This window comes from Manihot esculenta, chromosome 7 (assembly GCF_001659605.2).
Source record: "Manihot esculenta cultivar AM560-2 chromosome 7, M.esculenta_v8, whole genome shotgun sequence".
Lineage (NCBI taxonomy): Eukaryota > Viridiplantae > Streptophyta > Magnoliopsida > Malpighiales > Euphorbiaceae > Manihot > Manihot esculenta.
In genome coordinates, this window is record NC_035167.2 from 3,236,677 (window position 1) to 3,250,546 (window position 13,870).

At 23.0% G+C, this 13,870-nt stretch overlaps 1 protein-coding gene across 1 annotated transcript; it reads left to right on the forward strand.

Moving 5' to 3' along the window:
- The first annotated feature begins 6,242 nt into the window (after positions 1 to 6,242).
- On the forward strand, positions 6,243 to 7,020 carry LOC110618890. The gene is made up of 2 exons (XM_021762163.2): positions 6,243 to 6,305; positions 6,396 to 7,020. Exons 1-2 carry the CDS (start codon positions 6,298 to 6,300, stop codon positions 6,742 to 6,744), a joined length of 357 nt encoding a protein of 118 aa, XP_021617855.1. The 5' UTR covers positions 6,243 to 6,297; the 3' UTR covers positions 6,745 to 7,020.
- The last annotated feature ends 6,850 nt before the right edge of the window (positions 7,021 to 13,870 follow it).

A 13,870-nucleotide genomic window follows, 5' to 3' on the forward strand; every position in this document is an offset into this window, starting at 1 on the left:
TTATTAATATTTTTAAAAAATAGTAAACAATTTCTGCAGGCATGTGAAGGATCGAATGGATATTTTTCTCTTTGCTTCTCCCTTCTGAAGTCAGTTGTTCAGCCTCAGCTCCAAGAGAAAGTGAGATTGATGCAACAACAATTAAGCATAAGAATAGCAACTTCATCATCAAACTGCAGAAGAAATTAAATTAAATAATATTTGAAATTGCATGTTGAACAAAATAATTTTATTTATTTTCTTGAGAAAGAAGTTAAATTTACCTTGCCATAATGATCTTGGCTCTTAGAATCTCCCTCTTGATTTTTCCTTATCTACTGCCTACTTATAACCATAACTAGAAGCCCAGGTAGGAAATTCATTTGCTAAGGTCAAAGAAATATTATTTTGCTCAAACAAATTAAATTATAAATTTTAAAATGAAAATGAGCCGATGGTAGCAGTTCTAAGCCTGGTGGTCATAGTGATGCTCATTGATTTTACAGTATGGAGGAACGAAATAATGTAATAAATTAAAGATTGTATTTCCTGAAAGAAATTAAATAATTTAGCAAAATATGTGCTAATTTAAATACAAAATTTTATTCAATATTCCAAAGTTATAATCAAATTATTAATGAGTTAATATTATTTAATCTTTTAATTAAAAAAATTCAATTGGTCCTATTTAATGTTAATCTTTTTTTTAAAAAAAAAAGAAAATCAGTTGGTCTGGGTCCTATTATGGTTTCTCTTTCACATCTTCACTTAGCATTTTCTGCTTTTCTTGCAACTTGACAACCAGTTTTCTCTTTCCTTCCCTATTGTGAAGCCAAGTACTCAAGTGGTTCAACTCCATGAGAACAAGATCTTGATCCACCAATAATCAGCATTAACAATAGCTACGAACGGACTCAGAATGAAACAGAATCTTCATGTATGTCTGCCAAGTTTTGATGAACAATCAGCAATATTTTGGGCCTTGTAAGAAAGATCAATCATGACCTGAAGGACCAGAGGGGGAAGAAACAGACTGCTTAGCATCCATCAATTTTCTTACAAAGTTTCCATCAACAATTTCTGCAGGCATGCATGTAAAGATTTGCTTCAACTTGTTCATGATCAGTACAGTTGGTTGGATGGATATTTTTGGTTTGGAGATGATGAACTTGAGATGGGGGATAATATGATTTGGACATCTGGACAGTGGTTTGATCCAGCAATGAGCCGAAATTGGTCACAATTTCCTAATCACAGTAAAATTTCCTAATCAGGTCACAATTCGGTCCATGAAAATATGTATCTAAAATTCAAGTTAAATAACTACCAATAAATTTAATGCTTAATTTAAAATTCTATACCTTACTTTAAAACTTTTTTTTCAAATATAGTTTAAATTATAAGACATTTTTTTAAAATATTTTTATTGTAATCTTGTATTAAATTTATATAAATATTTTATTTAATTTAATATTTTAAATTTTATTTATACACTGAAAAATATTTGTATTGTAGTTTTCCAATGTTAGGCATATTTTTATTATTAAAAAAATCTAAAAATTCTTACTTCCGTTAGGCGTTCATACACTTGGTCAAAAAATACGTATTTTGTACTAAATTAATTAAACGTATTTTGTACTAATATGGAAAAGGGATGATAATGAAGTATAGGTCTTTTCAAGATTTGTCAATCATTTTTAATTTATTGATATTAAAATCGTTGATAAATTTTAAGTTTAAATTTCAATTCAAATTAATTGTATGAAAAGAAAAACTTCCGCGATTTAATGATAGCAGTTAAAAGTTGAAAATATAAGTGAAAGAATATACCTTTTATTAATGATAAGACAAGAAATATCCCATATGAGTGTTATACCAAACATTTATTTTGCTAATTTATTAATTTAATTTAAATTTTAGATATTTTTAAATATTGATAATAACAAATTTAGTTTGGTAATAAGTGTATCTGAATAAATATGGTAGATTTCAAGTTTTATTTTCTTAATTTCTAATTTTCATAAAAAAAATAATCGCATTTAATAATAATAATAATAATAAATCACAATATCTCTAAAGTAATATTTATTAACATAATAATAATAATAATAATAATAATAATAATAATAATAATAATAATATTGAAATACAAAATTAAAATATTTCAATTTTATTTAGACATGATTTAAATTTAATGCAAATTGATTACCGATTTACTTTTTAGAATTTTTATCAACAGAAAAGTCGCTGTATCTCCTATTTGATCCAATGGTCAAGTAAAAGATTTTATAATCACATCTTGAGTGTGATGTATACATAGATTCAAGGAAAGACTCGATTATCATAATTAAGACTTGTCTATCGGCACTAAAAATTTTATAAACACATTTCTTTTTCATCATAATAAAAGATGTTTTCATAACTATATTAATTTCTAATGGATTTTATATCTTAACAAGTTGCAAGTGTCGATAGATGTCCTTCGGACCCACAACAATAAGAAGAATTCAGAGAGGAGCCTACAAAAATAACCAAAAGTTGATGCAGTCCTTGTGTTACCAGAAAGATGTGATATAAATAAACAATAAAATTGTAATTTAATTGTTAAAATTGATTACCGTTTCGAATTTGAATCCGACTTTTATTAATATGTATATAGATTCCAACAGCTTTCAACATCTTTGAAAATGGAAGAACGCAGCAGTTGAAATTAAATTCTTTAAAAAATGACTATCCTTTAGAAAATATTGGAAAAATTAATAGTTATTATAATATTGAAAATTTTGAAAGTGAAATATAATGAAAGTAATAGTTATTATATCTTAATTTTATGTAAATTAAGTCTATAGATTTTCCATAGACTAGAAAAACAATGGCAGTGCATCAGTAGCGAAATTAGTCTTTTCTAAAAAGCACATATGAAATTGTGTTATTGAAGTAAAGCCATCTAAAATTCAAAAAATAGAAAATTTCTTCAACTATTAAATGCATAGAAGGATAATCTAAAAATTTCAACGATAATAAAAAATGTGATTAAGTAATAAAACAGTCTAGATTTCACAACAAAAATCAAAGCATTTAATTCAAAGCAAGTGTTTTAAAAATCCAACACACTTTTTAAAAATCTAACACCCGAAGCAGGCTCAACCATTTTACACAAATTCAATTTAATAAAATTATTTTTATTAATTTTTTTATTTAAAAGAAAAGAATTTACTTATTTTTAAGTTATAAAATTTTATTGTTCTTTTGTATAATTTTATAAAATTTATTTATATTTTCTTCTAATAAAATGACTCGTATTAATAGGGGGAAAAATCGAGATGGGCTTTCTAAGCTTTCATAAGAGTGTTTTGGAAGGGAATGAGGGTAGTGGAAAGTTGAAAACTATAAAACAGACCTACTGATATTATAGTGAATGAAGATAATGAGTTTTAATTTAATAATACTAAAATTATTTTTTTTAAAAAAATTGTATAATTTGATTTGAGTTGTATCACAATCAACTGGGCTAAAAAATCGATATTAGCAAAAGAAAAATTCAATTAAATATAATTTTAATCAATTTTCAAAATTAAAATATTTATTATAAATTTTTCATAATTATTATGGTAAAATAAAATTTATTTATTATAAAAATTATAAACTGTATATTTAATAGTTATATTATTAATATTTTTAATATTAAATATATCAATTAACTATAATTAAATATGAGCTAATGTGAAATTAATTTATATTTAAAAAATAATAAAACATTACATTTGGCCTCTAAATTTTCATATTTTAATTTTAAAAATTAGTTAAAATTATACTTAAATATAAATATTAAACTAATTTATATAAAATTTAAAATTTTAAATTAAAATATAAAATAATATAAACGTTCAATATTTTCAATCTATTAACCAGAAAAAATTAATTAATTGAAATGTTTGACAACGTAAATTTTCTCGAGTTAATGTAATTAGGAACTTTTTTTTTTCTTCCTTTCCCAACAGAATGAAGATGGGAACATGATGATAATAGACTATAAAGTCTTTCAGAGATTTGATGAGAAGTTTCATGGTAATGCGAGCAGGAAAGATGCTTAGAGTTGTAAGAAATTTTTAAATGAATCCGGTTCATTATGGATTTAAGAGATAATATGGTGGATTTTTTTATAGTGAGATTCAACTATTTATGTTTTGAAAAACTCTTGATCATGATGAAAAATTCAGATAAATACTCATAAGATATATTTATATAAATTAATGAAAAATAATTTTTAGTTAAAAAAATTAAATTATTTAAAAATAAATAGTTTTCAAACTTTAAAAATTTTATTAAAATTTTTATATATAAATTTTATTTTTATTTAAATTATTTTTAAATTATTATTAAAAAGTTAAATAAGACTATCGCTCGTAAGAATTTAAGAGTATGTAAATTATACTTCATTCGGTCTATTTGAGTTTATTTAATTTTTTAAAATTAATTAGGAGTAAATTTGAATAAAAAATAAAATTTATCAGTTTTAACCCATGTTATATTGTTTATGAATAAATTTGGTCATTTTTCAAATAAAGTTGAAGTGCATGAATTTAATGGGTAGACTTGACTTAGATCAACCTTTTTTTTTTATGCCAAAAAAGACTTTAGGCAAGAATATACAAATCTTTAAATTAAATACTTCCCATCTATTAGTAAGTATTAAATGTAGTGATAAGATTTAGAATGCGTTGTGAGAGGTAGCCATAAATTTCTAATGGATTCATTTTCTATAAATCATAAATAGAGATTTACAATTTAGTTTCTGGATATTGCCATTAGTTTCTCGATATTGCCATTATTAACAAGTCAGTCCCTACATTTTCAGAAACCTATTAAAATTTCCTTATCTTTTTGCTCCATCAACAAAATAGTCATTCCGTCTATTTCTGCCATTAAAAATATAGCAAAAGACCAAATTACTTCCTCCTTTTTCTCCTCCTCATTTTTCTTCTTCATTGATTCTTCCTCTTATTCTTCTTCTTCTTTGATTCTTCTTGTTTGATTCTTCTTCGATTTTTCTTCTTATTCTTTTTCTTTAAGGAGGAGGAAGAGGAGATTTTTTTTTCTTCATCATCATCATCTTTTTCTTCTTCATCATTATCATCTTTTTCTTCTCTTTTTTCTTGTCTTTCTTCTTATTCTTTTTTCTTCTTCTTCTCCTCCATCATCATCGTCATCTTCTTCTTCTTCTTCTTCTTTTTTTTTTACATCTTTTTTAAGGAGGAGGAGGAGGGATTGTTTCGTTGACAGAAAGAAACAATAAGAACGTTTTAATAGATATGAGAAAAGATAAGAACGTTTTAATAGATCTTTGAAAATGTAGGGACTGACTTATTAATAATAACAATATCTAAAAACTAAATAAGAGGTTTTATTTGATGGTAAAATTGGATTTTAAAAATTTTCTCTCTTATCCTTTATCTATTTTTAACGGAAAATATGACAGAAGGACTATTTCATTAACGAAGAAAAAAGTTAAAAACGTTTTAATAAGTTTCTACAAATGTAGAAATTGACTTGTTAATAATAGCAATATTCAGGGATTAAATTGTAAATCTTTCAATCATAAAACAGACATGAGAGGTATTCTAGTAAATAATTCAAAAAAAAATATTATTTGGTTCCTATATTATAGAAAAATTCATAAATTAGTATCTGAATTTTGAAAAACACATTAAAATATCTTTGATATTTTAAAAAAATTTAAAAAAAAATACAAAAAAGTACCATATGATTTTATCAGTTTTTCTTTTCAAGGTATGTAGTTTATTTCGAAATATGTAGTTTAATTTTGTGTTAAAATAATATTTTGTGATATGAGTTGCACGTTAGCATAAGGTCTAAAAATAATATTTTATATTTTTCTCAAAAATTTATTAATTAATCTTTTCGTTAATTTTAACAGTTAAATATTTTATTATTTACTTTATATGATAGGAGAAAACTCATATTAGTTGCTTTCTCAATTTTGTAAAAATATCTATTATTTAAATTCTTCTATATTGAAAATATTTTAATTTTTTATAAACACTTAATTATTATAATTAAGGAAATGATCAATTAATTATTATAATTAATGAAAAAGGATTAATTAATAAATTTTTTAAAATCAAAAAATATTTTAATGTATTTTTTAAAGTAGTTGTAATATAGAAATTACATAATAACTTAAAAAAAAAAAAAAAAGACTATTCTCCCTTTTCGCTCATGAATGTTTATATATAGTTTGAGAGCTTCACTAGTAAGGCAAAGCATTCAGCAAACTCCATCCAAAAAATTGCTCACATGGGAAGGTAATTATTCTTCTACCCTAACACCAAATTTTATATATATATATATAAATATTAATTAAATTGGAAGTATTAATTGCATATATTGTCCAGTTTGATGATGAAGCTGGTATTGTTGATGTTGGTTATTTGTGGATCAATCTCATGTTCTCTTGGAGTTGAACCACTTCAAATCTTGGCTTCACAAAAGGGAGGAAAAAAGAAAACCGGCTGTCAACTTGCTGGAAAAGCAGCAAATCCCAGTGAACATGTGAAGAAAAACCATGAGAATATGATCGGAAAGCTGAAGGAATATGGTGAAAATCTGCAACCTGCCGCAGACTGCAAGCTAAATATTGATGGCAATTTCAGATGCAACAATAAATTTAGAATGCGGAGGCTCCTACAAACGGCACTTAGGCCTTCCCCTGGTAGTGTCAGTAATACTGGTACACATGGTTGATTATGCAATTGATTATGCAACAGGAACAAAGGTAGCCTAGTACTTTCGTATTCCATTTTCAAACTCTCCCTGTGATCTATTTATTTATGTTTTAAGTTCATAGTAAATTAGTTTTAAATAAGAATTGTTCTATTACATTATATGTTGTAATCTCGTGTCTTTATCTCTACTAGAAGATTTTGGCACATGTTTGATGTAATTTTTTTTTTTTTTTGAAATGGGGATATTGAAGATTGAGAGAGTAGAACCTGAAATCTTTTAGATTTACACAAATGTACTTACCACCAGATTAAGTCTATGGGTGCATGTTTGATGTAATTTATATATTGTTATTGTTCTATTTAATTTAATGTTTTTTGGGTTAATTTTTAATAAATTGAAAAGAGTTTAAATTTTAATAATTTTGTTTATAGTTTCAGCCACAAGCTAGTTCATATCCAGAACCGTGATAGCTCTAAATCGGACCATTCGGATTTAATTAAAAAACAATTTAAAATTAATTTTAATTCAATTCGATTTAAATTAATATAAAATTAATGTAAATTGAGACTTAAAAAAAAATTCTTTTAAAGAAGTGGTTGAATCACCTGTTTGATGAAAGGTCAAGCAAAATATCAAATTTAGTTTTCAAAAATCTAAACTTTCAATTCAATACAAAATTTGAATTGTTAATTAATTTTAATTTTAATTTATTTAAATTGATTTTAAGTTTGAGTATGATAAAAGTGGTATATTCTAATTTATTTTTTAATAAAATAAATAAAAAATTAAATTAAAATTTTAAATTAATTCGGTTGAATCGATTTTTTTTGGATTTCAACTCAACACTCCTCACCTTAGTGATACATGGTACTTTTGATTTGGATATAATTATCAATTAGTGAAAATATTTGGTCTTTGATAACCATTAGCAGAAAGATTTGGCCTTTTGTGTTTAACTGGCCAATAGAAAGTTATGGCAACTCAACACTCCTCACCTTAGTGATACATGGTACTGATTATCCTCTAATTTCATTGGTTAATAAATAATATTTTTATCTATAATTTAATTTTAGTTAGTTATATAATTTTAAAATTTATATAAATTTAAAGTATTTTGTCCTATTTATATTTAAATTCAACTTTAAAAAATTTTATTATATAATTTAAAATAAAATTTATAAAAAAACTAAAATTATTATATATTTTTCTAAAAAAATATTATTTCATACTTCACTAAAAGATATAATTTAGTGACAATAAATTTATTACTAATGCAAATTAAATTACTATTAATAAAATTTAGTGATAATCATTATGTTAATAATAACTTTATTCAAAAATCTTACATTCGTAAGTAAATTCAATTGTAAATATTATTATAATTAATATTAAATAAAAATTAATATTATTTTAATAATAATTCTAATTATACTAAAAGTTTTATTATAATTTATAATTTAAAACTTATTAATCTTAAAATATTATGTAATACTAACTAATTTAAATTATTTTATCTATTAGAATCAAATTAACAAAATTATATATATAAAAGTTAACAAAGATGAAATAATTAAGTTATTAAAATTACTCATGATAATTTAAAATTATTATAATAAAATTTAAAATTATTTTATATGTGCATGATACTTAATCTGATCGTAAATGTATTCGAGTAAATCTGTTCTCTACCTTCCAATCCTCATTTCAAAAAAAATTATTTTATATGTATTTAATATAATTCTAATGTGAATATAATTTTTTATAAATAAGATTCCTAATAATATTAAGCTAATTAAAGAAAATACTAAAGAAAATTTTTAAATAAAAAACGTTTATAAAATGACTGAATATAATTAATAGATTTTTTTTTGCCATAAATAATATTTATTTTATTTTATTTTTTTAATTTAATTAGTGTGTCTTAATAAGAATGATGAATGCCCATTAACTCACATTAGGAGGGTAATAAAGTCCAATAATTTTATTTATTTCTTCCATATAATAGATTTTTCAATTTCTCATAAAAGTTAAACTAGATTAATTGTACACATTATTTGTTATTTAAAAATTAAAAAGCAAATTAAATTTATATAAATTATCCTATTTTATACGAAAATGTGTAAATTTTTATGCAATAAAATATTAATTTTTAATTGATCTTGTTTTAAAATAATGATTTTTCTTTATAATATTTAAATTAATTTGTTATTTATATTTTTTTATTTTATATTAATATATCAATCATTATAATCATTTCAAGTTATTCTAATAAATTCATTCCGTAAAATTTGAAATATTTATGGTTAGATAAAAAAATATTCCGTAAAAGTATAAAAAAATATCAGAATTACATATATGTAAAGTGAATATAATATGCATATTATTTTATTAAATATAATATTAATTTATGGTTACTATTATTTTATTATTTTAATAAATTTTATTTTTCAATATAAATTAATAAAATTTTATAAAGAGAGTAATAATGATAATTTTTTAAAAATTTTTACTTAATAAATAGGTAAAAGAAAATTAACAACAACACTGTCAAATATTATGACTGTATTTTATGATGTTACTTTGAAATTTTATCTAATAAAATTTTTAGTTTATAAATCTTTATAAATTTATTAATCGTATAATTAAATTAAAAAAATTAAAATTTTAATATTAAAATAATAAATATAAAAAAAAATGTACATGCAAGTGCCCATGATGAAACTAGTATATATAAAAGTATGAAAAATATTAATGTTTCATAAATGGGATTATTTTGTTTAAATTGTTTTAAATTTATATTAATATGCACTCACAAATTTAATCTGATGGTAAGTATATCTGAATAAATTTGAGAGGTATTTTCTAATTTTCATTTTAAAAAAAAATTATATTAATATAATTATTTTTTAAATCAGTAACAATTGTAAGCTACAAATCTTATTTCATGTCTTCCAAATAAATTTAATTTTCTAAGTGTTAGCAATAAATCGTTGCCATCATCAATAAATTAGATGTTCAAGAGACTTTAAAACAATCATAACAAAGAAAATTTTTAAAGCTAAGAAAATCATTTTCCATAATGAATCTTATTACATAGGTTAATTGATCTAAAAAAACTTGATCTAAAAAGATTTGATGTTGGTGTGTGATGTTCTGAGATTCATAAAATAGGGTTTACAATATGTATGTGTAAGCTTGATTCATGAGAAATGTTCCTCCTTTTCTTTTACTCTTTTCTTCTTACTTGCTAATGACACTTAACGGCCTCTCTACTATAATGACACCCGTCTTTATCGAGCAGGCTCATACGTACAGTAGCGTTAGTCTCCTTATCTATGTCAGGCGGCCATTTAATTTTCTCCAGTATGCATGCGAGTAAGGTTGCAAAGGAACGGGGCCTACTTGCTCCTCACTACGTCTCATCACCGGGCCGGTTTCCTTCTTACAGGGTTTGGGCTCGTGGGCGACCTGGCCTGTCATGCATGCCGGAACCCAGGTCCAAGCTGCTGGGCAGGTCTGTCTAGGAACCTGATCTGCGACTCGGTCTAGGTGGGTACGAGGTCCAACGATTATCAGTGTGTACTGGCAGTTTAATCTAAATTTTTTAATTTTAATTTAATTGACTCAATTTTTATATTTTAATACATATGCCAATTTCATAGTTTAGTTGGCAATTTCAAAAAAAAAAATAATATAAGTAATATATTAATTTTAATTATTTTATAGAAATTATTATTTTAAATTAAATAATATATCTGTTATAAAATATTTATAACTATTATTGTAAAATAAAATTTATCACTATTGAGAGGTGAGCTACATATTTAATTTTATTTTTAAAATTTAAAAATTTATTATAATTGTATTTAAATATAAACGTTGAATCAATTTATTTAAAATTTAAATATTTAAATTAAAATGCAAAATGTTAAACATTATATTTTTTTACCAATTAAAATAATAATAATAATAATACATTTATCATATCAGCTAGATAATCAATTTGGAATATCAAATTTAGAAATTTACAAATTAACTTAAATTATATTAAAAATAAATTGATTCAATTAAATTAAAATTAAAATATAAATATATACAAACTATAGATTTTCAGAATCGTTTATCTATTATATAATATATTTTAAACAATATATCACTTATAAATCGAATAGATATATACATTTTTATATAAGCAATAATAACTTTCTTGAAAAGAAAAGAGATATTACTAAATCACAAGATAAAAAATAAAGAGAACATTAATTCTCGAGTTGTATAGTACTGTAGATAGAAGGATAATATTTATTGTATTTCACAATAGAAATTACAACCTATTTATACATGAGAGACGATATCTAAATAGGAAGGAAAATCAAGCCTATGATTATACAATCCTTAAGATTAAGCAACTGATCCATCTATCAATATTTATTTCCTATATTAATATATTTACTTCCTATAACTTATAACACTCCTCTTCAAGTTGGATCATAAATGTTAATCATACCCAATTTGTTACATATATAATCAACTTGAGTCCCATTTAGAGTTTGAGTGAAAATATCTCCTAATTTTTATCAAATAGATTAATATATTTAGAGATCTTTTATAAAAAATAAAGAGAACAAAAAGATAAAAAATCAACAACATCAACTCTTGGAAATGGTAACAATGACTCTAAAATAAAACAGAAAATGAAAGGAAAAAAAAAAAAAAAAAGCAGGCAAGGCAAATTGTTTTCCCCTTTTAATGTTCTTACATAACAACAGTTCTAAGTGAGCGAAATTCCTTGTTAGGAAAATTTCAGAAGATTAATGATGATTTGAAGGAGAAGGACCAGAAGGACCAGAGGGAGGAGAAGAAGGGAGCTTAACGTCTGTCAATTTTCTGACAATCTTTCTAAACTTTCCATCACCTTGTCTGAAGATTAATGGTGATTGAAGATTATCAATTTCTGCAGGCATGTGAAGGATCGGATGGATATTTTTCTCTTTGCTTCTCTCTTCTGAAGTCAGTTCTTCAGCTTCAGCTTCAAGAGAATGTGAGATTGATCCAGCAAAAATTAAGCATAAGAATAGCAACTTCATCATCAAACTGCAGAAGAAATTAAATTAAATAATATTTGAAATTGCATGTTGAACAAAATAATTTTATTTTCTTGAGAAAGAAGTTAAATTTACCTTGCCATAATGATCTTGGCTCTAAGAATCTCCTTGTTGATTTTTTCCTTATCTACTACTGTATATATATATAATAAAATTTTTCTGTAAGAATTTAAAATTCTCCACAGATTTATTAATAAAAAATACAGAATGAGAAAAAAATAATTTAAAGAAGAGAAGAAGAAATTGCGAGTTGTATTGTAAATATAATATAGAAAGAGAAAAATATATTTATTAAATAATAATAATATTTTAAAATTTTTAATAATTAAAACATTATTTTAATGGGTCATATCGTCCCAGTCAATCTGCCACCAATACAATAAAATTTTTATTAATTAATCTTTTAATTTTTCTATTCCCCATTTCAAAAATTTATAAATTTTTTCATATTTTATTGAATAAAAATCTTATAATTTTTTTTTAATGTTTTTATATATAGTCACTCAACATATGAAATTTAATTATTTTGTTATTACATTTTTTAGTTTTGCTTTTTTAGTTAATTTATTTTTTTAATTTTTTATTATCGATGTAATTAATTTTGATTTAATATTTAACTATAAATTTATTGATAATATATTATTTATACTTAATTCTTTTTATAAATTTATTGAGCTTTTTATATTTTTTATTTAGTCTTAGTTGACAAGTAAATGACACTTTAAAATATGAGCAAGTCTCCGTTTGAATTTAAATTAAAAATTCCTATTAACTGGGTGTACATACATTACTAAGAAATTTCAATTGGAATATATGATTTCAGTTCATCACCAATCATAAATTCATTAATAAACTTTTTTATTCAAATTTTTTACTTAAAAAAATCCAATTGAATTTTTAAAATTTTTTTTACCGTTTTAATTCAGAGGTAAAGCAAAAGATCAAATTATTTCTCTAAAATCTAGAAATGGATTCAATTCAAAACTTGAATTGTTAATTGATCTTGGGCTCTGTTTATTTTCTATATTTTTTTGTGTATTCACTAAAAAAGTTTAGTCAAAAGTTATTTTAAAAAAAATAAATTTATTTTTATTTATAAATTTTATTTTTTAAATTAAATTAAACATTAAAAAAATATCTCGTTGGAAAATATTTTTTATAAAAAATAGTTTTTACTGAAATTTTTTTTAAAAACAAATTATTTTTTATAAATAAATGAGAAACTTAAAATATTTTTTACAGAAAATATTTTTTAAATATAAATTATTTTCTATAAATAAATGAGAGACTTAATGTTAAATCAATTCGAATCGATTTTGAATACAATTGCAGAATTCTTTCCTAATATCTCGTATAACAAAAATGATTATACATATTGTTAATGTAATGGATTAAAAAAAATTATGTCTGGCCAAATTAAGAGTCAAAGAGGCCCATGAAAGTCAATTAAATTAATTCTTTCTTTTTCAATTTAGTTGAGCTTTCAATTTTCTTTATAAAAATAGACCATTTAGTTGAATTTGGATCATGCCTTTAATTGAATTTTGAATATGACAATAACCATATAGAAAAAAAAAACATAATTAATTACTAATCTTGTGTGTTCGTTATTATTGTAGAGAAATCTTGATAACCTATAAACTAATTTCTCTCATTTAACTCTCTTTTATATAACAGTAATTTAATGGAATGGCTGTGTTTTTCTTAGGGTGGAGAGAGAACTAGTTTATATATCCTGTAAACTTTAGATCTTGTACGTCCATCAAGTACTGATTTTAACGGTCTAGATTTAATATACTGTTAAATAAATAAAAACCTTAACCTAATATAAGTGGACTTAAAATACGTCTCAACATCATGCCATATTTCTTACATTCTCCCACTTGGCCGGATGTTTTCAATGTTAGGTTTAATAATATAATCATAATGCTAGTAAAATTAAATCTTATAAATCGTTAGTCATCGAAGCAGTCCAACACAATAAATTACATAATGTGGGTTACGGCAATCATACACAATATAATCTGATACTCCCTTTC